This window comes from Lolium perenne, chromosome 7 (assembly GCF_019359855.2).
Source record: "Lolium perenne isolate Kyuss_39 chromosome 7, Kyuss_2.0, whole genome shotgun sequence".
NCBI classification, from domain to species: Eukaryota; Viridiplantae; Streptophyta; class Magnoliopsida; order Poales; family Poaceae; genus Lolium; species Lolium perenne.
This window is the reverse complement of record NC_067250.2, coordinates 319831839-319856584: the sequence shown is the minus strand read 5'-3', so window position 1 is coordinate 319856584 and position 24746 is coordinate 319831839. Positions and strand designations below refer to the sequence as shown.

The 24746-nt window shown below is 49.9% G+C and overlaps 1 protein-coding gene across 1 annotated transcript in view; it reads right to left on the bottom strand.

Moving 5' to 3' along the window:
• Positions 1-24746, bottom strand: part of LOC127316879 (uncharacterized) — a 37000-nt gene that overhangs the window by 9658 nt on the left and 2596 nt on the right. The window contains exons 4-7 of the mRNA XM_071823048.1: positions 3651-3837; positions 3219-3566; positions 2911-3044; positions 2705-2811 (exon numbers count right to left, since the gene is read on the bottom strand). Coding sequence (XP_071679149.1) covers positions 2705-2734 — 30 coding nt within the window. The 5' untranslated portion in view covers positions 2735-2811; positions 2911-3044; positions 3219-3566; positions 3651-3837. The remainder of the gene's footprint in view (positions 1-2704; positions 2812-2910; positions 3045-3218; positions 3567-3650; positions 3838-24746) is intronic.

Genomic DNA, 24746 nt, shown 5'->3' with positions numbered 1-24746 from the left:
CCACACAAAGAACACACCCACGCACGCCCACAAACAAGACACTCCAACACTTCAACACCGCAACATTAACAAACACACAGACGAGACACTCCAACACCGAGCCGTGAAGGACAGGCTACGACATTGGGGGCACTGATCAGCCAACTGGACATTGGGGGCACTGATCAGCCAACTGCGGATCCAGGGTAGGCAATAGCCAAGGTGGCGAGAAAATCGCAAACTCCCCTGGCGACGATAGCTTCGGGCACCGCTGACAATAGTCCAGACTTAGGAACCCCATCATCAATAGGAACCATCTGCCTGTCGGACTCAGGCGAGAGAGACACTGCAACGTCAACAACATCACACTTCTCAAAGCCAAGACACGGCGGAGAAACCACATTCGAGGACTCGTGTGAGCCAGGCCTCACTTCCTCGACGGAGGGAGGCGTAAGCACACCACCACACAACTCCAGGAGCTCAGGCATGATCTTCATGACGGGAGCCGTGATCACCGAGCTCGCCCTAGCACGAGGAGAGAAACAACCGTGAAGGCTTGCTCCGGTCGCACCCACTTTGCCAACAACAGGCAGAACCAAAGGATCGGTAGGCACTCCGGAGAGCCTATCCAACACAGCTTCCGCCCGATCCAGAAAGCCCCCAATCGCAAGCATCCAGTCGTGCAAGGAGTCAACAGCCTCGTGAAGAGGAGGGACGGCCTCCTAAATCAACTCAGCCTGCACCTCCAAGGCAGATCGCATATCTGCTGAGGCCAAAGAGTTAACAGGAGCAGCAACAACTGACGCCCATGATCGACGACGAGGCACAACTGACGGGAGCGAGACCTCAACCTGGGCCCGGCGAGAAGCATTCGCCTGGCGGGGCGACGACGCGACATGGCCTTCCAACAAGCTGAGAGGACGCCAAGCGTTGCGGCAGACACGTGCGCGATGACCGTTCTCAAGGCATCGAGAGCACCTGAAGGGATCACAGCAAACCGCAGCGCGGTGACCAGGAGCAAGGCACCTGCAACATCTACCCTTGAGCCAAGCAGGGACAGGACGGCGAGCAGAGCCGAGCGCCGCGGGCCGCGCCGCGGCAATACCTCCTGCCACCCATCATGCTCGCCTGCAGCACAACCCACCTCCATGACAACAACAAGGTTGAAGGTCTTGGAGGCCGGTGGCGTCTGGGGGACTAGCTCCTCTTCGCCGTCCTCATCGACATTGTCCGCACCGGATGCCCAAGATGGAGGCCATGGCATGGCAGCGAGGGGCACCGCCCCATTTCCCACCATACCGTCGTCAACAGCAGAACACGGTACATTAGCCCCGCAGCAGGTTTTGGTGACATCCGGTGGCGTCTGTGGGGCCAGCACTTCATCGCTTTCCTCATCGTCATCAACAAAGGAGGCCCACAACGCAGGCCGCAGCGGGGCGGAGGGGCCTCGCGGAGATGGAGCAGGCGGCGGCACGGTGGAGAGGGTAGGCGTAACAGGAGCAGCAGAGTCGAGAAGCTGGACAGCTACGGGCGCGGCCATCGCGGCTTCCAACAGCTTCACGGCTCCTCCAACACCCGGAACAGCGCGAGCCAACGCTGCGGAAGGTAAACCCCCAGGAGGCAGGGATGCCGACGACAGCAGCAGCATGCCGGAGACGGCACCGGCAGAGGAGCTGAGCGGCCGACAAGGAGTGGGCACCGCAGGCACGAGGACGTCCGCAGGCGAGACCAATGCGCCGGAGTTCTTCACCCGAAACCGTCCAGCCAGGGGCAACCGCGATGACCAGCGAGGGGCAGCAGCAGGCAGGGATGCCCGGGGTCGAGGAGGGGCAGCAGGTGGAGGGAGGTCCCGGCGACGAGGCAGGTGGGGGAGCTCTCATATCGGCTCAAGCTACCGGAGGGTCAAAATTGCACCTGGTGTTCCACGTCTCCCAGCTCCGTAAAGGGATGACCCCGGAGGTGGTCATCAATCCCAGCTCCGTAAAGGGATGACCTGGAGGTGGTCCATCAAGAGCCGCCCCGGGTCGACGACGTCTCGCCTCACCTCTAGGTTATTGTTTAGGTGCTTCAGCGACGACAAGTACAACACCGCCACAAGAAGTTGGAGCAGGGGCTGATCCAGTCCGGCCTACCTGGCTCGCTCGCGACATGGGAGAATCTGGCGGAGCTGAAATCTCGATTACCCAGGGCACCGGCTTGGGGACAAGCCGCTCTTGAAGTGCGGAGGAATGTCATGGGCTCCACGACTCATGGGCATGCACTGGGCCAGCCCAGCAACCACGACATGATCGACACGAGAGCCAGTGGTATCCAGCTAGCACATGGACGACTTAAGCCAAGGAGATGTTGGAGGAAAAGGAATCGAAGAACATATAAGAAACCGGCCCTATTTCCCCTTCCCCTGCTGGCCTTCTTTTCCCACCTAGGCTCTACTCTCCCTCCCAAATTCATGCTGTAATCCTCTATCGGGGACATGGATCTTGTGTTGAGAGTAGTAAATCGACTAAGGGTGTGACACTATCTTGCCTATGAATAAATTAAAGCAACGAATGATGCAATCTTAACTATAAGATTAGTGAAGGCATGAATCTGGTTTGAAAGTTTAAATAGTGCGTGTGCGCGTGCGTGTAAGTTCCAGGTTGATTAACAAAAAACGATAGTGAAACATACAATGTAGATCAATCACTGGACTTGGTTTCTGTTAGTTAGGAGAAGAGGTACCAACCAGCGTTAGGTTGGTTGGATGTTTGGACATGTTGAAGTTCTCGACAGAAAACTAATACCAGCAGAAGAAAGCCATGATAGACAATCAGCTGCAGATTTCTTCAGTCCCTACAAAAGCAAGATGCCTGATCAGACGCTGTGAAACATATGACAATTGACAAGACACGATTTTATTATATTTTGTACAAGATGCATTTCAGTTGGTACCTCTAGAGCCGCGAGGCTGCAGATCAAGTTGAGGAGGAGCGAACTAATTAAGACTCGGCAACAACCGAGAAGTTATTTCAGTGAAATCCAATCGTAGAGCTGAAGATTTATCACCCAATCATCTTGCTCAGCACCTGGAAAAAATCAGTTGGCTTAGCCTGTAGCCGAGCTCGGGAACAGAATGCACTTCAACACAGAGCACCAAAATTCGTTGGAACTTGGGTGTGATGGTAGGAGCTTTTGTCAATTACCCTACACAAGCTTTATATATATCTGTATATTGTATGCAGAACATGCAATTGCAGTACCTCTAGAGTCGTCAAGGCCACATCGATTCGAGGGGGAGGGAAGGACACTTGCAGGGAAAATAACAGTTATCTCCAAGAAAATCCAGTCCACTCAAAGATATACGATCACTCGACCATCTTGCTCGAAACAGAAGAAAGTTTCACTTTGTCATATGTGGTTGAGGTCTGGACCCGAATGCAGTAGGTACCCGGGCTTTAATTTGGCATCTCGCTGCTTTCCTTTTGCCAAAGCATTCATGGTTCCTTGCGTGCACTTGCAGATAGTGTCGTGTCGATGCTGATCCACTTTGTCATCTTTTCTTTTCTTGGGTTGGTATTTTTTTTTTTCTTCTTTCGAGCAGAATCTCTCTGTTCCGTTTTGTTCAAGCATCAGCAACTTGAGGCATTACAAATACTTCATTCCTTAAAGGCAAAAAACAAATACTACTGTACCTCCATATCTTCTACATCTCATTCTTGTAACTGGTGCTGCCCCTCCAGTCCTCCCCGAATCGCCAAAGTAATTAAATCCAATTCCATGGTCAATCTTGAAGCAGAAGAGTCATCGTGCAACGGCGATGCCACTGGTCGGTCAAGCTTGGTTGGCCCAGTGGCGGAGCCACACTATAGCTGCATATGACTACACAGTTTTTCAGGTACATAGACTGAAATCATGTAAAAATTACGAAAAAATCATATAAATGCCTGTATTTGACTACACAATTTTAAACAGACTACACAAGGTTAAGAGCATCTCCAACAGGCGTTGTAAAAGCCCCGCGCGGCAAAAAAACCGCCGGTTTGCCGTGCGCGGGCGCGCTAAAAAAATTGCCGCCCGCGCGCTTTCGCGCTATCCCGCGCGGGATATCTGCCGCGTGCGCTATAAACACGCCACGCGCGAAGCGGCCAACTGCCATCCCTCCCACGCGTCTCCGCCTCCGTCCTTCTCTCTCACCGCCTCTCTCCCTCCCGCGCCGCTCCGCCTCCGGCCGTTCCGCCTCCACGCGACTCCGCCGTCGTCCCCTCCACCCCCGCGCGAAGATGCCTCCGCGCCGCCGCCCCGCCTCCGGCTACCACGGCGTTCGGGCGCGGCCGAGCGGCCGATTCGACGCGGAAATCCGTTCCGGCGAGAGCGGATCCGCCTCGGCACGTTCGACATGGCGCACGAGGCGGCGCGGGCGTACGACGCCATCGCGTAGCGGCCGGGCCGCTCCGCCGCGCAATGAACTTCCACGATGTGTTCACGCGGGAGCGGCGGAGATGCTCGCGCCGCCGCCGCCGGTGATCACGCGGGAGCAAAGCGCCGCCGGCGCCGGGCCGGGAGCGCCTTCTCATCGCCGAGCGCGACGAGGCGCTTCGCCTTGAATGGGCGCGCCGCTTCCCCGAGGACGTCGCCGCCACGGTGGCCTTCTACACGGAGAAGGAGCAGAAGGAGGAGGAGAAGGCGGCGGCGAAGGCGAAGAAAAAAGCTAGCCGCGACAAGCGCCGTGCTGAGTCCGCGGCGAGGAAGGCGGCGAAGGCCGCGAAGGCGGCGAGGAAGGAGGAGAAAAAGAAGAACGGCGCAGGGCCGTCGACCATCGTCCTCTCCTCCTCCTCCTCCTTCGAGTGGACGACGACGCCGGTGTCGGAGACGACTTCGAGCAGCTCGGACTTCGATTGGGAGTCGGACGAGTAGTTAGCAGTTCTATATGTCGCATTGTATCGTTAAACTTTTAAAATATATTCGTATTTTCGATCAAATTTTTATAGTTTGTTTGATTTAAATTTTCAAAAAAAAGGTCGGATTAGCAGTTTGTGCCGCGCGCGCTGCAAAATAGAGCCTCTGCCGAAGGTGCGTGTTTCGCACAGCAACGCGCGCTGCAAAATAGAGCCTCTGCCGCGGGCAAATTCGCTAACACGCGCTAGCGATATACAGCGCGCCGAATCCCCGGTTTACAGAGACAGATTTGCCTGTTGGAGATGCTCTAATGTCTTGGCCTCCACCCAAGACCCATTCAGGACCAAATGACACGCGTGTAACGCCGACCGGGAGGGGTCGACGACGGGCGGCCGCGGGGGCGCGCACAGAGAGCTCTCGACATGGACTAGGCGACATCCGCCGCGCCAGTGAAAGCCGCGGCTAGGCTCCACCCAGATCTGTTCGAGGGGAGGGCCAGGGCAGGGGAGGGGGGGGGGGGGGGGGAGGGTAGGGAGGCGGCAGGAAGGGAGATATTCGTGTCTCGGGTTATTCTCTCGTGACAACCGAGGTCTCGCCGCCGTCAGGGGAAACGGCCCGAACGCACGCGAGCTCGCGGCCATGGTTTTCAGAGGCGAGAGAGATTCGGAGCAACGGGCTTGGGAGAGACCGAGAGAGACGATGGTCAGGGGAAACTGCAGCCTTCGTTGCTGGGTTGTTACGATCTTTAAAAAAAATTAATACCCATGGATATGTTTTTATAGAAGAATAAATTTATACATTAAAATTTAGACAAAAATAGAACAAGTTTCATGGGATAGAAGGAGCATTTTAAATTGTTTGAGTGTGTCCTTTGCCATTAGATGTTTTGGCCGTTGCTTGGGGAAGTGAATTGGCCTACACTTGTATGATTCTGACATACAACTTGATCAATTGAATGCATAAATTTCCTTTTTAATCATGTATTCAATGCATACACAGTCTTACCCTGAAGTAGTACCAAGTCCAAAGCAATATACTTTCTCCATAATTCTTAGCAATCAGTAAATGCCCTTATTTGCTAAGTGCGAAATTCTTTATGTTAAAAATAATCACCAATCTTTAGTATACGAGGAATTAGAGGATTGAGGAGTCAAAACTGCCCACAGTGAATCCCCGAAGGTTAGCTTCTCATGTGTTACTCTAGAGGAAATTGCAAGTAACACCACATGTCTATGTCTGGTCTTCTTTTGCACAGTTTTTGCAGAATACACCAACATTTGAAGTAATCACTTGCATAGAATCCAAATTAAGTAATTAGTTGGATTGACAACAAATTAGTCAGCCGGGGCTACATAAAGCTCACTTTTCTACCAAACTGTTCTAACCAAACCGACCCACGAGACACCAACCAGTTCAAACCTTGACAGTTGAGTCTTGGACGGCGACAGGAGCGGCAGCACACCGATGATGAGGACTGCGGGCGGTGCGCCAATGTTAGGGCCGGTTGTGTGCTGTCCATGGATGAAAAGACATCTATACCCCTATCTAAAACTTAGATCCCGATCTCAACTCCCCGTCCTCACCCAGCCCCGCCGGAATCGATCCTCCACCGGCCAGCTCGCTCCTCCCCCAACAAGCTTCCTCCTTCCCCAGCCGAGGAAATAGCAGATGACACCACTTGTTCGTGTCTTTTTTGCATAGAACCACAACCGTGGTTTGTTTTTGCAACGAACACCATATTTTGATGTAATTATTTGCATACAACCCACAATCAGCAATTAACACAATTGATGGATAGTTAGTCAGTCCTGTTGTCAGCGGGTCCAACATGGTAATTCATCTCCATTGTCTCGTCCCTACCAGCCGGAGGCGGCCACCTTAAAGATAGCCGGTGGCGCGCCATCGAGAAATCCGCACAGCCTGCAACACGAGGAAGTCCACTGGTCCTAGCCAGAATACCCTCAGCCTCCTCGTGCGTGCAGGCGCACCGCCAGCATCAATGTTCAAAATTGGAAAAGGCTTAAATTTTAATAAAAAGTTCAAATTTTGAAAAAGTTTAGATTTAAAAATGTTAAGACTGCGAGAAATATTCAAATTTTGAAAATTTATAAATAAAAAATCACTTCTTAAAAAAATCAGAATTGCAAATTTCCAGATTTTACATTTGTTCAGATTAAAATATGTTCATAGTTTAAATTTTTTTATATTTTGAAAAGTTCATAGTTTAAAAAATTTAGAATTGGAAAATCTCCAGGTTTAAAATTTCTTTAGATTTTAAAAATGTTCAAAACATGAAAATATTTAGATTTTGAAAAGTGTCCAAATTTTGGAAATATTCATATTTATTTTTGAAAATATTCAACTAATACAAAATTCATGTTTAAAAAATGTTCAGATTTTAAAAATATGCATATTTTCAAAAATATTATGATTTCAAAAATTAGAAAAATTGACGATGCGGCATACCACATAGAAGAATTGCCATGCTGGGCCGCCAGCAAGCCCAACTAACTAATTATCCATCAAGCTGTTTAATTACTTTTATGTGTTCTGTGCAAATAATTATAGCAAAATATGGTGTTCCTTGCAACATCAAAGCACTGTTGTGGTTCTTTGCAAAAAAGACACCAACAACTGGTGTGATCTGCTATTTCCTCTCCCCAGCCAGATCCCTTCTCCCCCAGGAAGAATCGGTCCTCCCCATCGCCACACGATCCGCCCCCACGTCCAGCTCCGATCGATCCCGGAAGCCGCCCGCCGTCCCCTTGGCCGGAAGCTCATCGCCCTCGTCCAGGGATTCGCCAGGAGGCGCTAGGGCCAGGAGGTCACCAGGGATTGGATCACGCACTGCCTCCTCCTGCACCTCCTCCACCGATGATTTGGTGACTGACGGAGCCACCAGCTGCAGGTTGTCGAGGTGCTGGCAACAACTCTTCTTTCCGCTCCGTAGAAGATCATGTGCATCAACCCCTCAAGGATTCTCCCGCACCTGTAAAAACTTGCTTCAGTTCCTTTGAATAAACAGTCATTTTTGCACCAGGAGCAGACACTCCGTCAGCAATGCAATAGTTTCCATATGAAAGTGAGAACGGGCAAATTTTTAATGCTACTGGAAACCGAATATGTAGCTCTGGAAACAGAATAAATGATCTCCTGTTTCTATCTTGAGTGCATTTTCACAAGACACACGCATAAACTTTCAAAAATAAATCCATGTACTGCAGCATATCTCATATATGCACGTGTTTTTATACTGTATTTTCAGAGCATTGCTATTATACTATCAGCCATACCTTGCATACAGTAAGATATTGCGATGCATTTATAATCATGCTTACCGGACAAGAATAACTGAAGATGTATCATTTTCACAAGAACAGTTAGCTGACTAGAGCATTTTCACAAGAGCAGCATATGCAATTAGATGTTGAGATCCAGTGTGAGGAGAGAAAGGATGAGAGTTGAGAGCCGCGCTCCCCGGCGTTGGGCGCCCGCCCGGCGCCTCCCGCCGCCCCTGTCCCAGCAACCACCGCTCCTCCCCACCCCCGCCCAGCCGCCTTTAGCCCTCGCCCGCCCCGCTCGGCCCTCTCCGACGCTGTCCGCCGATCTCGCTGCTGCCGCTCCGCCGCGGGCGTCCCCGTCCGCATCGCGGTTCCCTTTCGCTTTGCCGCCCGGCGACGCCTTTCCTCCGATTCTGCTCGCCTCGCTCCACTCCGGCGTTTGCTCCCCCATCTCCTCCTTCTCTCTCTCCACTGGCCGGCCAGCTGCTCTCTCTGGATCACCTCCCTCACCGGTCGTGGCCGGCCACCGTTCTTCACCGTCCTCAACGCCCTCAACTTCCACTTCTCCTCTCGCGCGGACCGTTTTATTTGTGCGAGCCAGAGCCCGGCGTCTTCTCCACCTCGGTTGCCTCGACCAGCGTCGCCGCTGCCGTGCTCCGCCGGGGTCGCTTCGACTACGCCGGCCTGGCCCTGCTCTGCCATCCCTCCGTTGACCACGCTCGGCGGCATCTCCGATTTCAAAAACGTGCAGATGTCAACGCCTCAAAGTCCACCCCCACCGAGTCCAACTCGCCCAACCGTCACCTGCCCTCCTTCGCCGACGTGGTCCGCCTGGGCGCTGGGGCCCTCGCGTCGGCGTCGCAGCTCTCGATCCATCCGATATTGGCAGTTCCCACATCCTCCACCCCCGTTTCTCAGCCCCCGCCATCGCCACCTCCCCCACCACGTGCCGCGACCCCTGCTCCTTGCGTGTCGCCACATGCATCGGTCAACATTCCACGTTGCCCCCATCGCCTCTCCCCGCTCTCGCGGCCACCGTCCGATCTCGACCGCTCGACTGCTAGCTCCAGGCAGTTGGGGGAGCATGATTTTGCGGCGTCCGTCTCGCCAGATCCAGGCGCCGGTAACCGCTGTCCGCCGGCCTCGAGGCTCACGTCGCTGACCCCTGTTCCCTCGAGCCCGTCGTCCCTCTCCGTTATGAAGCGCAGGAAGCTCTGCTTCCGTTGTGTAAGGGTACATTGCCCCTATGTGTGGTTTCGGTAATTAATGACAACCCCTATGGACTAATGTTTTCATTGAGTTTATATGAAGGAATATTCCATAGGTACTACTTGCTCTCCATGTGTTGGATTCAAGTATGGATGCCATAAAGATAAAGGTATACCTTGTGTATTGGCATCAAGATCATCGGTATGAAGATATATATGTGATATGATCAATAAGAAGAAATGAAGATGGAGTTCTTATGTGGAACTCAATATTAGCCATGCTCTATCTTATGTGAGTATGAGAAGATACAAGGTTGAGTTGGGCAAGTTCAAGATGAGCATCTTGAGTGAATCACATGCTTGAAGCTTGCCGTCCATTTGGTGATAATGGATATGTGAAGATGTGCATCAATGTGGCTTTCCCATCATAGTGTATGGGGGAGTATTTGTGAGTCTTCACGAAGCAACATTGATCAAGTAAGGCATTCCGGCTTGAGTGAAGCTTGAAGAGTTATCATCAAGATCAAGCGGGATGCGCAAGGCAAAGGTATGACCTTGATAGGTTTTCCTTTTACCGGTCTCGAGGTGGTTGATGGGAGACCGGATTATAGGATAGATAGCCGCACTATTAAGAGGGGCTTTCGGTTGGGTAACTTGATCACATCGTCTTAGGGAGCTCAATCCTTTGCATACTTTGCACATTCTTATTGCTTCTTGGTATTTCTCGGTGTGAGGTTCTTGAGCTTGTTGATAGCTTTACAACAAGCCCAAGTTCATCGAAAACGGAGTTCACATGCATCTTCTATTGCGTTTTCGAGGTTGGGTGATTTTACCGGTTATTCATGATATAAGGTTCTACCTTTTATATTCATGATAAAATCCCCTCCTACAGATTCTTGGGTTTTCACTTTCTATTAGATAGCATTTGTTGTTATCTTCCAAGCAAAATTGGTTTCATGCGATTCGGAGTTCGGGAGCAATTGTTATTAAAGAAAAAGAGAAAAGAAGAAAAAGAAAAGAAAAAAGGGGAAGGAGCCAGCCGGCCGACCGGACCCGGCGCCGGCCCACCTTCGAAAACCGGCACAGGGAACCGGTGCCATCCGGGCGGATACCCCGTGGGCCTGGCCGCCCACGTCCGTCGCCGCAGCCCGGTCACCGACCGCCCGCCCGGCGGTGCCCCGGCCGGACCGGCCTCCTCGCCGAGGCTGGGCCGCCTCCCCCGCGCGGCCCGCTCCACCCGCGCCGCCCACGCGCCGCCTCCCCGCGCGGCCCGCTCCACTCCGCGCCGCCCACGCGCCGCCCCCCGCGCGCCCTGGCCGGGGCTGGGCAAGCTCGCCCGCGCGGCCCACGAGCGCCTCACTTGGCTGCTCCCCCGCGCGCCCCTTTGCTCCCCGCCGCCCGTGCGCGCGCTTCGGCTCGCTGCCCAGTTCTTGAGCCGGTCGGACCGGGCCACCGACCGGGCTCCTCGGTGCCAGCCGGTCGGCCGGCCTGGCAACCGGCTGGGCTACTTTTTAGAGCTGTTTTTTGCCCGTTTTTCTTGTCTTTTCCCCCCAACAGTTTTATTTGCTCCTAGCTATAAATAGACCCTTCTTCCACCTTGAGCAACTAGTTCTTCCCATTCTCTCTCCTCCATTGCTACTATTTGAAGAACTTGCTCTTCCCCTTGAATCCTCCAACCATTCTTGCTCATATTTGAGGATTTGAGAGAGGAGATCTAGATCTACACTTCCACCAAACCATTTCTTCTCTAAGTGAGGGAATCTCTTGGGATCTAGATCTTGGAGTCTTTGGTTGACTTTCCCCCTTGTTCTTCCTCTCCAATCTCATCCTAGCATTCGTTGCTTTGGTGAGATTTGAGTGTGAAGGACTTGAACACCTCCGGTGTTCTTGCTTTGCATCATTGCATAGTGTTGAGCTCTCCACCACGATTTGTTCGAGTGAGAGACCGTGAGCTTGTTACTCTTGGAGGGTGACCTCCTAGTTGGCTTGGTGATTGGTGCTCCGGTGATCTCTTCAAGAAGATTGTGAAGAGGCCCGGGCTTCTCCTTCGTGGAGCTTGTGAAGTGGTTGTGGAGCTTGCCATCTCCGGAGCGGAGGAAAAGCTAACCATAAGGAAAGGGCCATTATCCTTCGTGGGTGTGGTTCGGAGAATAGGGTGAGCCTTCGTGGCGCGGGGAATCCTTCGTGGGACCTCCACTCCTCCAAACGTGACGTACCTTGTTGCAAAGCAAGGGAACACGGGAATACATCCTCGTCTCCGCGTGCCTCGGTTATTTCTATACCCGAGCTCTCTTTCCTTGTGATAGCCATCACGCTTGAAGTACATATATCTTGCTATCACTTGTGCTACATATATCTTGTGCCTATCTTGCTTAGCTCTAGTTGCTATTGTTACACTTAGTTGAGCATAGCATATTTAGGGTTTGTGCTTGTAAACTAAACGATAGTTTAATTCCGCATTATTACAAGACAAATCCGTAAGAGTTTTTAATTGCCTATTCACCCTCCCCCCCCCTCTAGGCGACATCTCGATCTTTCAATTGGTATCAGAGCAAGGTCTCTCCTTGTTTAAGGCTTCACCGCCTTGAGAGTAAAGATGTCGGCTAGTATAGTGCACAATGACACAATTGTCTTTAATGGCACAAATTATCTTTTGTGGAGAAATTGCTTGCTTTGTAAGCTTCGGACCTTGTGTCCACATATAGAGCAATTTCTAGATGTCGGTTTTTCTCCTCCGATGGATTCTCAAAATCTATCTTTAGAGGATGAGAAAAACTTACATCTTGAAGCTCAAGTATCTAATGAGCTTTTATTCTCTTTGAGACCCGATTTTCGTAGGTTCTTGATATATATAAAGCGAAAATCGTCTCATGAGATGTGGATCAAGCTTAAGGAAATGTTTGGTGGATCCACTTCTCAATTGGTCGGTGGTGACTCCGAGGAGCTCTCTTCCCCTTCACATCATGAAGAGCTCCAAGTTGCTTCCACCTCCGGTCGTGATGATATATCATCTTCTTTCACTTCACCAACGTGTAGCAAGACACGAGGTAATGATATGGTGAGTGGTGAGAAAAATTGCAATGTTGATATTGTGCTCAATAGTGATGATTCTTCATCTCTATCCCATTGTAATGCTTCCTCTTTGGACTTAAACACATCTAGCATTGAAAATGACCTACATGCTTGTGTTGATAGTCCTTGCATATCATGTGTAAATTGCTTACATAGATCTCATGAAGATATGCTTACCTTGTCTTGCCCCCATAATCAAAATGCTTATATTTCCTCTAGTTGTTTGTTGACTAACAATGTAGAGGAAACCGAACACTATATGGATCAAGACATGTTTTCAAATGAGGATTCAAGAATATCTTCATCTTCATTCTCCGGTATGCACATGTGCCTTATGGCAAATGGATCAAAGGTATCTCCTACTTTGACTCCTAACACTTCCTCTAATGATGAGAGTGATGATGATGATAATGATGAAGAATATAATACCTTGGTGCATAATATGGCAATGATATATGCTTCTCTTCATGGTAATAAAGAAGCTCGTGCTAATCTCGAACACTCTATGGATATCTTGAATAAATATAAGGAAACCATAGTGAAGTTGGAGTCCCATGTTGAAAATGAGGAAATGAGATTCACTCTCCTCAAGCATGAGCTAAAAGATGAGAAGCATGCTAATTTCATGCTTACACAAAAAATTGAATCCTATATGCATGAAAATGAGAAAACTATTGTTGATGCTTGTGCTACTAACTCTAATTCTTGTGAAGCATCTACCTTAGAGGAGAATGTTGAGCTAAGGGCTCAACTTGAGTTGCTAACTAGCAATTATAGGGAATTGGAAGAAAGTTATAAAAAGCTCTCAAGCTCTCATGATGATCTTCTAATTTCCTATGATGGGCTAAAGTTAGCTCATGAGGCAAGTATCACTAAGGTAACATCTTGTGAGCCTCATATGGATGTTAGCACAATCTCTACTACAAATATTATATTGCCATGTGCTAGTCCTTGTAATCCATCTAGTCAAACTAGTGATACACCTTGTGTTGGATTACTCACTTTGCCTTGTTGCTCTAACAATGAAGCTTCTACTTCCTCTAGTACTTGCATTTCTACTAACCATGTAGAGGAAGTCAAAGAGCTCGAGGCCCAAGTCCTTTCTTTAAAGAAAGACTTGGAAAAGCGTCATGATGGGAAATCTGCACTTGACAAGATGCTAAGTGTGCAACAATCCCCCAATGACAAGAGTGGACTTGGATTCAAATCCAATAACAAGAACAAGTCCAAGAGAAAGAGCAACAAGAAGAAGGGCCAAGACAAAGTCAAGGATCCGGCCAAGTTGGTTTGTTTCAAGTGCAAGGTTGAAGGGCATCATGTTAGATCATGCCCATTGAAGAAGAAGAAGAAGCACTTGAGTGAGAAACAACAAGGGAAACAGCCACAAGGTAAAGGTCAAGCTCATGCTCGACCTCAAGTTGAAGATAGGCCACTTCCCAAGAAGAATCAAGATATTGTTCCCCAAGAGAAGAAATCAATAAAGAAGAGAAAGGGGAACACTTGCTACTTATGTCGTGAGAAGGGGCACTTTGCTTCTTCTTGCTTAGGTGGTACCTTATCTAACCCTATAATTGTTGATGATGATTATTCTCTAGGGAAGGATAAGGATGGCAATGTGTTTGCCAAGTTTGTTGGAGCTCAAAGTGGTTTCAAGAAAAGAACCATTTGGGTTGCCAAGCCTATTGTGACTAACCTCTTAGGACCCAACTTGGTTGGGGACCAACAATCTCAAACTTGATCAATAGGTACATGTGGAGGGCATTGGAGATTTGGCTACTTCATGAAGAATTAAGGGATCTTCATATATTAAACTTTGACCAAGCCAAGTCGTATGGATTATCATCTATATCTCATAATCCAATGTTCCTCCTTGCGGTAACTTATACTTCAACTCTTCATGTTTATTGTAAGTTACTTGCCCCTTTGCATGTTTGGTTTTGTACCAAATATGTGTATGTATGTGTTGTGTCTTACTTGCTTATCTTGTGTGTTCAAGTATGTTTGTTTGACTCACCATATACTTGTGTATTGTTTTGAGCCTAATGCATCTTGATGATATCTTATTTGGTTCTCTTTGAAGTGATTAATGGAACATCCCATTTTGGGGGAGTGATATGCTTTGTGCATCTCTCTTTCTTTAAAATGTGTGTACATGGGTACCACCACTTAGTATTGATATTGCAAGATTATCTAGTCACTATGTGGTGTGCCATACTCATGAGAAATTCAAATTCTAAATATCCATTAATCATCTCTAGTTGAATTTTAGTTGCCTCTTATTTAGAAGAAATGTTTTATCACATTATGGGGGAGTAATATGTTTTGTACATATCACAAGCCTAGAAAATGTGAACATATGAGGTTATGCCACTTAGAGTTGATGCTCTTAATTATCTTGTTCCTAGGTGGCATGTTTGCTCAAACAAGCTCCATTCCTAATAAAAATATTTTTATTACTCATCTTGTGGGTTTTTTGTTTGAATATGAAATTCTTGGTGCAGTTTTTCCTCAAATACATATCTCTATATCTTATTTGGGACACCGTTTGCTTCAAGTTATTCTAATCATTGCCGTGCGTGATTGTGTGACTAGTTGAAGCTATCAAGAATCTTCATCCGTGCATAGTGCTCAATTCTATATACTTATCCTATGCCTTTTATTGTGAAGTTGATCCTTACTAACATTGTGAATACTCCACCGGAAATTATTTCCAATATACTCATTGTCTTTGACAATTGATAATCTTGTATGTGGTTGATTTTTTTTTTGGATCATCTTCACCTTGGATTGTTTCTAATTGCCTTATTTTATTTCCAACAAATCTTTGTTACTCCCATGTGTCTTCCTTGTCCCTTTGAAAAATCTTTTGATAAATTCTCTTGGTTCATATCAAGTGTTTGTTTTGGAAGACAAAACTTTTCCTTACGGTACATTGTGCCATTGTGAAAAGTGTATAGGGTTTGGTTTATTTTGTTTGAACCTTGCTCTTTTGGGGAGTTTGCTATCTCATTCTTTCTTACATGATTTATTTGCTTGAATGAGATAAATCCTTGAGCATGTTTGCTTTATTTCATCCTTTATGCTCAATGGTTTCTTCTTAGTTTATTTGTTGAACTTTGTTGAACAAATCTTTTGTGATTTGCGTCTTTGATATATTTTGGACAACAAATTTGTTTGGTGACACCTTTATGCCTTATTCGATTCTTTTGGTGTTTTGTCCAAAGTATATCTTTCTTGGATCTTTAAAGTCTTTATGTGTGCTTATATGTAATTTGTTTATGTTTGTAGCATGCTTGCATTGTTTGATCCATTATATAGGGTATACTCCATCAAATCCTAAATGGCTAAGATGTGCATGAAATTCAAATTTCATCTAAATATGCACATATTTATATGGAGTGTGTCCTATATATTGTGGTTTGTCTAACCATGTTGGACCCAATAAGTTTGGGGGCCAAGATGTACTTGAATGATGTTTTAGGTACATTGGAGATGTAATGGAGGCTTGTCTCATCTATAAGGAAGGTGTTATCACCATATGAGAATTGGAGTCAAGACTAGGATGATCGATGAACTCCTATCTACTACATCATGTCATTGCTATCTCGGTAACAAGTATCTTATTCATGCATACTCACATAGCATCCAACCTCTTGTAGGTTGCATCTTGGCATGAAATTCTTTATTTCGAAAATATTGAGGTTCTTAAAAAAAAAACCTTTTAAAGAAAAACTTCTTATTGTACACGTGAGTAATTTGAGAAGATGCATATGATGGGGATATATATATATATATATCATGTTTATGATTCACCTATCCCAAATATGCCCCCTAGCAATTTATTGCATATCAATTCCTCAAAGAACTCTTATGTGCAATATTGATGAAATTGCGAAATAAATCCGCATTTGTGATACTTGTTGCCTCTCTCAAAACATTCCAACTAGCTTTACTTCCCTTATTGTTGGTTGTGATGTTTTTGAGATTTTACTTGGTTGAAGCTCATTCATATACCATAAGTGAAAATTGGAGCCATAGGCTATATATATGCTTCTTAAGCAAACATCTTTTGGTATATTTTATGACTTCATCTTGGATATCTCGTCTTATCTATTTTGTTAACCTTTTGTGTGTGCATGTTTCTTTATGGATCACTTTGTCCACTTTAGAAACTCATATACATAAGAGCGTTAATCCATCATCTTGATATCCTTGTTCTTTGCCGACCATCTTTTACCCCTTTTGTTTTTAGTGGGTTGGTAAAGAAAATTTATGAGTGCTTGGTTTATTTATTTTCTTCATGCTCTCATATCTCGTAATTGTTGGACTAAAGTTGTTCTTGATAAGCATAATCTCTTTATCTTAGTTGTGTTCTAAATGATATATAGGGAGTGAGGATTCCATGTTTGTGCATATTGTATTCAAATGCAAACATTATAAATTGTGCACGAACCTTGGGGAGCTTTCTTATTTTTAGAAGCACTATATCTCTCTTATCATGATATCTTTGTTTGTCCAATTGGATCTTTGATTGCTTGCCTTTATTTGTTGAAGCTCACTTCACCATATTATCTTTATGCAATCTTTGATCCTCAATATAGTTTGACTTCCTTCAAGTATTCATCATTGGATATGTGCACTTGATTCCACTCAAATTATGAGAAGTGCACACTTTGGGGAGGAACTCACATTATATTGGCCTTCTAAATTTTTCTCCCATTTTGACAATCGATGCCAATGGGGGAGAAGTTTAGAGGGTTTAAGGGATTGGTTTTATACTTAAGCTTGGTTTGTGCTTAAGTGTTTTGCTTCTCATGCATTCCATATTTATATGTCTTGCATGGTTGTATATATATAGTGGAAACTATCCCAAAGGTTAATCTTGACAATGTATGCAATGAATTCATGTTCATCACACGTGCATACATTGTGGGGGAGTTTTCTCTATATATATTGGTTCTACTCACATCCATTCCATTTGTTGTAGTTGTGTGAGTAGAGTCGGTTTTGATATGGACTAGTTGCTTTGTGTTACTTGACCATATCAAATACAACCTCTTGTATACAACTTATTCTCGGATAAGTTGCGTACTTGTCACTAATATTCATTATATAAACCCTCTTAGTGTGGTTGTCATCAATTACCAAAATGGGGGAGATTGTAAGGGTACATTGCCCCTATGTGTGGTTTCGGTAATTAATGACAACCCCTATGGACTAATGTTTTCATTGAGTTTATATGAAGGAATATTCCATAGGTACTACTTGCTCTCCATGTGTTGGATTCAAGTATGGATGCCATAAAGATAAAGGTATACCTTGTGTATTGGCATCAAGATCATCGGTATGAAGATATATATGTGATATGATCAATAAGAAGAAATGAAGATGGAGTTCTTATGTGGAACTCAATATTAGCCATGCTCTATCTTATGTGAGTATGAGAAGATACAAGGTTGAGTTGGGCAAGTTCAAGATGAGCATCTTGAGTGAATCACATGCTTGAAGCTTGCCGTCCATTTGGTGATAATGGACATGTGAAGATGTGCATCAATGTGGCTTTCCCATCATAGTGTATGGGAGAGTATTTGTGAGTCTTCATGAAGCAACATTGATCAAGTAAGGCATTCCGGCTTGAGTGAAGCTTGAAGAGTTATCATCAAGATCAAGCGGGATGCGCAAGGCAAAGGTATGACCTTGATAGGTTTTCCTTTTACCGGTCTCGAGGTGGTTGATGGGAGACCGGATTATATGATAGATAGCCGCACTATTAAGAGGGGCTTTCGGTTGGGTAACTTGATCACATCGTCTTAGGGAGCTCAATCCTTTGCATACTTTGCACATTCTTATTGCTTCTTGGTATTTCTCGGTGTGAGGTTCTTGAGCTTGTTGATAGCTTTACAACAAGCCCAAGTTCATCGAAAACGGAGTTCACATGCATCTTCTATTGCGTTTTCGAGGTTGGGTGATTTTACCGGTTATTCATGATATAAGGTTCTACCTTTTATATTCATGATAAAATCCCCTCCTACAGATTCTTGGGTTTTCACTTTCTATTAGATAGCATTTGTTGTTATCTTCCAAGCAAAATTGGTTTCATGCGATTCGGAGTTCGGGAGCAATTGTTATTAAAGAAAAAGAGAAAAGAAGAAAAAGAAAAGAAAAAAGGGGAAGGAGCCAGCCGGCCGGACCGGGCCAGGCGCCGGCCCACCCGGTCGAAAACCGGCCTGGGAACCGGTGCCATCCGGGCGGATACCCGTGGGCCTGGCCGCCCCGTCCGGTCGCAGGCCCGGTCACCGACCGGCCCGCCGCCGCTTCCGGCCGGACCGGCCTCCTCGCCGGGCCGGGCCGCCTCCCCAGCGCGGCCCGCTCCACTCCCGCGCCGCCCACGCGCCGCCTCCCCGCGCGACCCGCTCCACTCCGCGCCGCCCACGCGCCGCCCGCGCGCCGGCGGGGCTGGGCCAGCTCGCCCCGCGCGGCCCACAGCGCCTCACTTGGCCTGCTCCCCCGCGCGCTCCTTTGCTCCCCGCCGCCCGTGCGCGCGCCCAGCTCTGCCCGGTTGCTGAGCCGGTCGGACCGGGCCACCGACCGGGCTCCTCAGTGCCCAGGCCGGTCGGCCGGCCTGGCAACCGGCTGGGCTACTTTTTAGAGCTGTTTTTTGCCCGTTTTTCTTGTCTTTTCCCCCCAACAGTTTTATTTGCTCCTAGCTATAAATAGACCCTTCTTCCACCTTGAGCAACTAGTTCTTCCCATTCTCTCTCCTCCATTGCTACTATTTGAAGAACTTGCTCTTCCCCTTAAATCCTCCAACCATTCTTGCTCATATTTGAGGATTTGAGAGAGGAGATCTAGATCTACACTTCCACCAAACCATTTCTTCTCTAAGTGAGGGAATCTCTTGGGATCTAGATCTTGGAGTCTTTGGTTGACTTTCCCCCTTGTTCTTCCTCTCCAATCTCATCCTAGCATTCGTTGCTTTGGTGAGATTTGAGTGTGAAGGACTTGAACACCTCCGGTGTTCTTGCTTTGCATCATTGCATAGTGTTGAGCTCTCCACCACGATTTGTTCGAGTGAGAGACCGTGAGCTTGTTACTCTTGGAGGGTGACCTCCTAGTTGGCTTGGTGATTGGTGCTCCGGTGATCTCTTCAAGAAGATTGTGAAGAGGCCCGGGCTTCTCCTTCGTGGAGCTTGTGAAGTGGTTGTGGAGCTTGCCATCTCCGGAGCGGAGGAAAAGCTAACCATAAGGAAAGGGCCATTATCCTTCGTGGGTGTGGTTCGGAGAATAGGGTGAGCCTTCGTGGCGCGGGGAATCCTTCGTGGGACATCCACTCCTCCAAACGTGACGTACCTTGTTGCAAAGCAAGGGAACACGGGAATACATCCTCGTCTCCGCGTGCCTCGGTTATTTCTATACCCGAGCTCTCTTTCCTTGTGATAGCCATCGCGCTTGAAGTACATATATATTGCTATCACTTGTGCTACATATATCTTGTGCCTATCTTGCTTAGCTCTAGTTGCTATTGTTACACTTAGTTGAGCATAGCATATTTAGGGTTTGTGCTTGTAAACTAAACGATAGTTTAATTCCGCATTATTACAAGACAAATCCGTAAGAGTTTTTAATTGCCTATTCACCCCCCCCCTCTAGGCGACATCTCGATCTTTCACGTTGTCTCTCGCCGAAGCACCCCGTCCGTGAATGCCGTGACCCCGTCTGCTGCCTAGTTTGCGGTGGTTCTGGCCACCGCTCCGGCCTCCGGCGTGATCGCTGCCCCAACGCCATGCCTAGGGTGCCTCTGCCCACCCACTCACCCTCCTCCACACCGTCCCCCGCCCATGGTGCCTCTCCCACCTCGCCTTCAGCCAACATGCCCCCCCACCGTATCGCCAATGGCGCCGTCTTTCCCGTCGCCCTGCACCCCAATACCGTCCAGCCCCTGCCCCCGCCCCCCTCCAGCCCTCGCCCCCCTCTGCCTCCCACGGCCCGCGCTCCGATCGGCGTCCCTTTGCGCCATGGCCGTCGCGCCTCGATCGCCCGCTTCAACCCGCTCCAGTCACCGGGCGGTGGCGAGGACGACGGGCCGGGTCCGCGCCGCAGCAAGAGGATTCGGGGCACGTCCGGCGGAGGATACCAGGACACCACCACCAGGGCAACAGCTCTCAAGGCCCACAAGCTGGAGGGTGCTCCCCTGCCGCGCTCGTCTTCTGACGCGTCCACACCGTACCTGCCAATGGAGCTTCTGCGTTCCCTCGCGCGGAGCTGCGACCTCCCCGACGATGTGCTCTGCCGCCTAGCCGCGGCTTCCCCGGTGATCACCGACGTGGACTAATGTGGCCCCTCCGGCCGCTCTACCAGCCCGGAGCGCCAGCTCGGCCTCTTGGCCGACGTTTTTGGTCTTGGCGTGCCGGGCATTGTGCCACCCCAGCGTGTTCGGCTGTGCACACTGCGCCCCCCTGTAGTGCTGTAGGTCCTGCTGCTTGTAAGAGTTTGGCTTGTATATTAGGTGTGTGTTTGTATCCCCCATGAGTACACCTCGTATGAGAGATTTAGTGGTGGGGATCTGGAATGTAAGAGGTCTAGGGGACGATGATAAATGCTCTGTAGTTAACTCCGCTGTGGTAGACATGGCTCCCGCTGTGTTGTGCCTTCAGGAAACGAAGCTACGCGCCCCCACTAGCTTCAAGCTGGGGTCGTTCCTCCCTCGCTCCCTCTCCGCGAACGAGCGGATCGATGCTGTTGGTGCGTCTGGCGGCATCCTTACAGCCTGGGACCCATCGCGCTGGCTCCTTGTCTCGCGGCATGCCGGCCAGTTCTGCCTCACCACCGAGCTCCGCTCTCGCGTGGACGATTTGCGCTTCTTCATTACAAACGTCTACGGGCCCTGCGACGCTGCCTCTCGGGAGGAGTTCTTCGACGAGCTGCAAGGGCTCGGCGCTCTTTGTCACGGCCCGTGGCTTATCGCCGGGGACTTCAACGTCGCTCGCTGGCCGGACGACCGCAGCGGCGGTGTGTTTGATGCAAACCTCGCTGCGTCATTCAACACCGTCGTCGACGAGCTGCTCCTCCAGGAGCTGCCCCTGCTGGACCGTCGCTTCACCTGGTCGAACATGCGTGATCAGCCAACGATGGTACGCTTGGACAGGGCATTCATCAACCTGGCCTGGGCCTCCGTCCTCTGCAACACAACTCTAGCTTCGGCAACCAGAGTAACTTCAGATCATGTGCCGCTGATCGTCTCCGCTTCCACGAGAGTCCCTGTTTCCAGTGTTTTCCGATACGAGAAGGGGTGGGCTCTGGACACTGGCTTTCGTTCGCTTGTTGAGCACGTCTGGCAGCGCCGTTGTAACCAGCTCCAGGACCCTGCCGCACGCCTGGCCCGTAAGCTAAAATGGGTGAGAGCCGAGTCGAAAAAATGGGCGCGGGCCAAGCGAAAACCAGATGCGGTGATCGTCTCCTGTCGGGCCATAATCCAACTGCTCGATATGTTGGAAGAGATCAGGTGGTTATCCGCCGCTGAGTCCATCCTCCGTCGACTTGTTAAAGAGCATCTTGCGCGCCAACTCAAAATCAAATCCTTGTACTGGCGCCAGCGTTATTCCATTCGATACTGTCGTCTTGGAGACGAGAATACACGCTTCTTCCATGCTTGTGCGTCCGCCCGCATGCGAAAGAACTCCATCCGCGTGCTACATGAAAATGGTGTGCCTGCATACTCACACCAGGTGAAGGAGCGCATACTGACAGACTATTACTCCTCCCTGATGGGCTCCTCAAGAACCACCACATTCGACTTTGACGTTCGTGCCATGTACAGGCCTCTGCCTGCCTTGGCCGACCTTGAGCGCCCGTTCGCTGAGGAGGAGATCCGGTCAGCTCTACTCACAATGCGCACCGATGCCTCGCCGGGGCCAGATGGTTTCAGCCCGGGGTTCTTCAAGACTTTCTGGCCTCTCGTGAAAGGCGATCTATCTGATTTGATGGCAGCATTCCACTCAGGCACCACAAAACTCCAGCCCATAAATCAAGCGTACATGGCCCTCCTCCCTAAACGAGACGATGTGGTTACTGCAGACGGGTTCAGGCCGATCTCGCTCCAAGGCACAGCTCTCAAAATTCTTTGCAAGGTCTTGACGCGCCGGATCCAGCCACACATCCCGGCTCTGGTGTCAATTGATCAGTCTGGCTTCATCAGAGGACGTAACATCACCGACAATTTCGCGTATGCTGCTGAGCTAGTTCAGTGCTGCTACAAACGCCGCGTCCCGACGATTGTTCTCAAGCTGGACTTCCGAAAGGCTTTTGATTCTGTGGATTGGTCTGCCTTGGATTGTATCCTCCATGCTCGTGGTTTCGGTGACAAGTGGTGCAGCTGGATCAGAGCTATCCTCGAGACAGGCAGGACAGCGGTTCTCCTCAATGGCGTGCCAGGCCGTTGGTTTGATTGCAAGCAGGGGCTGCGTCAGGGGGACCCTCTCTCCCCGTACTTGTTCATCATTGTGGCGGATGTCTTGCAGCAGCTCATCACCGGTGACGTTGAGCCCGACCGGCTGCGCCACCCCCTCGTTGATGACCTTCCCTGCCCCGTTATTCAGTACGCCGACGATACGTTGCTTCTCCTTCGGGCCACCCCGGACCAGCTCCTGCGCGCCAAGACCCTCCTCGACACCTTCTCTCGCGCCACCGGCCTGGAAATTAACTTCCAGAAGTCAGCCTTTGTGCCGATCTGCGTCCCGGAAGGGCGCGCGGATGAGCTTGCTGCGCTCGTGGGTTGCGCGCCCGCGGAATTTCCCCAGACCTACCTTGGGCTCCCGCTGACAGCCCGCAAGCTCCGTGTGCAAGACCTGCAACATCTCGTGGTGAAAGTGGAGAAACGTGCGCCGGGATGGAAAAGCTCGCTGCTGAACTTGGGCTCACGGCTGACCTTGACTGACGCTGTCCTCTCCGCCCTGCCATCTTTCGCCATGAGTGTGATCCCGCTCCCGGTGACAACCATCGACCGCATGAACAGGCCCCGCCGCGGCATGCTCTGGAAAGGAAAGGCTGCATGCTCGGGTGGTGACTGCCAGGTGGCCTGGCAGGATGTCTGCCGCTCGCGAGCCGAGGGTGGCCTCGGCGTTCATGATCTCAGGCGCCAAAACACTTGCCTCCTCCTCAAGTTCATCCACAAGCTGTTGCGGGGCGACGACACGCCCTGGACTCGGTGGGTTCGCCGTTGGTATGGCGCCAATGGGATTGCCGAGCCCCCGTCATCCTTAGACACACCTGCCTGGCGATCCTTCAAACGCATCTTCTCCGTCTACCGTGGGCTCACAAACGTCAAGGTTGGCAACGGCGCGACGACCTCGTTCTGGTTCGACAATTGGCACGCCGCCGGCCCGCTGTTCGCCCGCGTCCCTGAGCTGTTGTCTCACTGTACCGACATGTCCATCACGGTGGCCGCGGCCCTCGCGAATCACCGGCTTGCGCTTCCGATGCACTCGCGCGTTTCAGTGATCGCACAGGCCCAACTCGACGCGTTGGCGGCCTCGCTTCAACACGCTGCCCTCGCCGATGAACCTGACACCCGCCTACTGCCTGGGGGAGCCTCCTTCACCACGGCCCGAGCATACCGCACGATGGTCTCGTCCGGGGTCGTCCTCCCGCTCGCCGACTGCAACTGGGCAAACTTCGCGCCGCTCAAGGTCCGGGTCTTCTTCTGGATTGCGCGGCATGGGAATACCAGGACGCGTGCTCTCCTCCATCGACATGGTGTGCTGCCGTCCGCCCGCTGCCCCTTCTGCAACGAAGACGAGGATCTCCTTCATCTCTTCTTCAAGTGCCGCCGCCTGGCGCCATGGTTTGCTCACGTTGGGGCCCCAGCTGCCACCTCTGCGACCGACCTGGAAGATGGCTGCCTTGCCCTCGCTGCGCCACTCATCGCCCTTGCGCCTCCTGTGCGGCACACACTGGTGCTCCTCGTACTGTGGATCACGTGGAAGAGCAGGAACCGTATGGTTTTTGATGCCCAACTCCTGCGACCTCCGCAAATGTTCTTGCTCCTTGTAGAACACTGCGAGCTTTGGTTGCACAGGCTGCCTCACCGCCTTAGCCGCCAGCCGATAGACTTGTGGCTGTCGGATCGTAGAGCTAGCCTCCTGTGATCTTGGTTACACTGTATTGGCCTCTTTCGTTTTGCTCCGGCGAAACCCACATGTACCTCCCGAGCTAGACTCGGCCCCCGTTAATAAATTTTCACTTCAGGTGGAGGTTTTCCCTCCACCGTTGGCTCTTCAAAAAAAAAAAAAAGCATATGCAATTAAGAAAGAGACTCGCGACTGGATCCATCAAA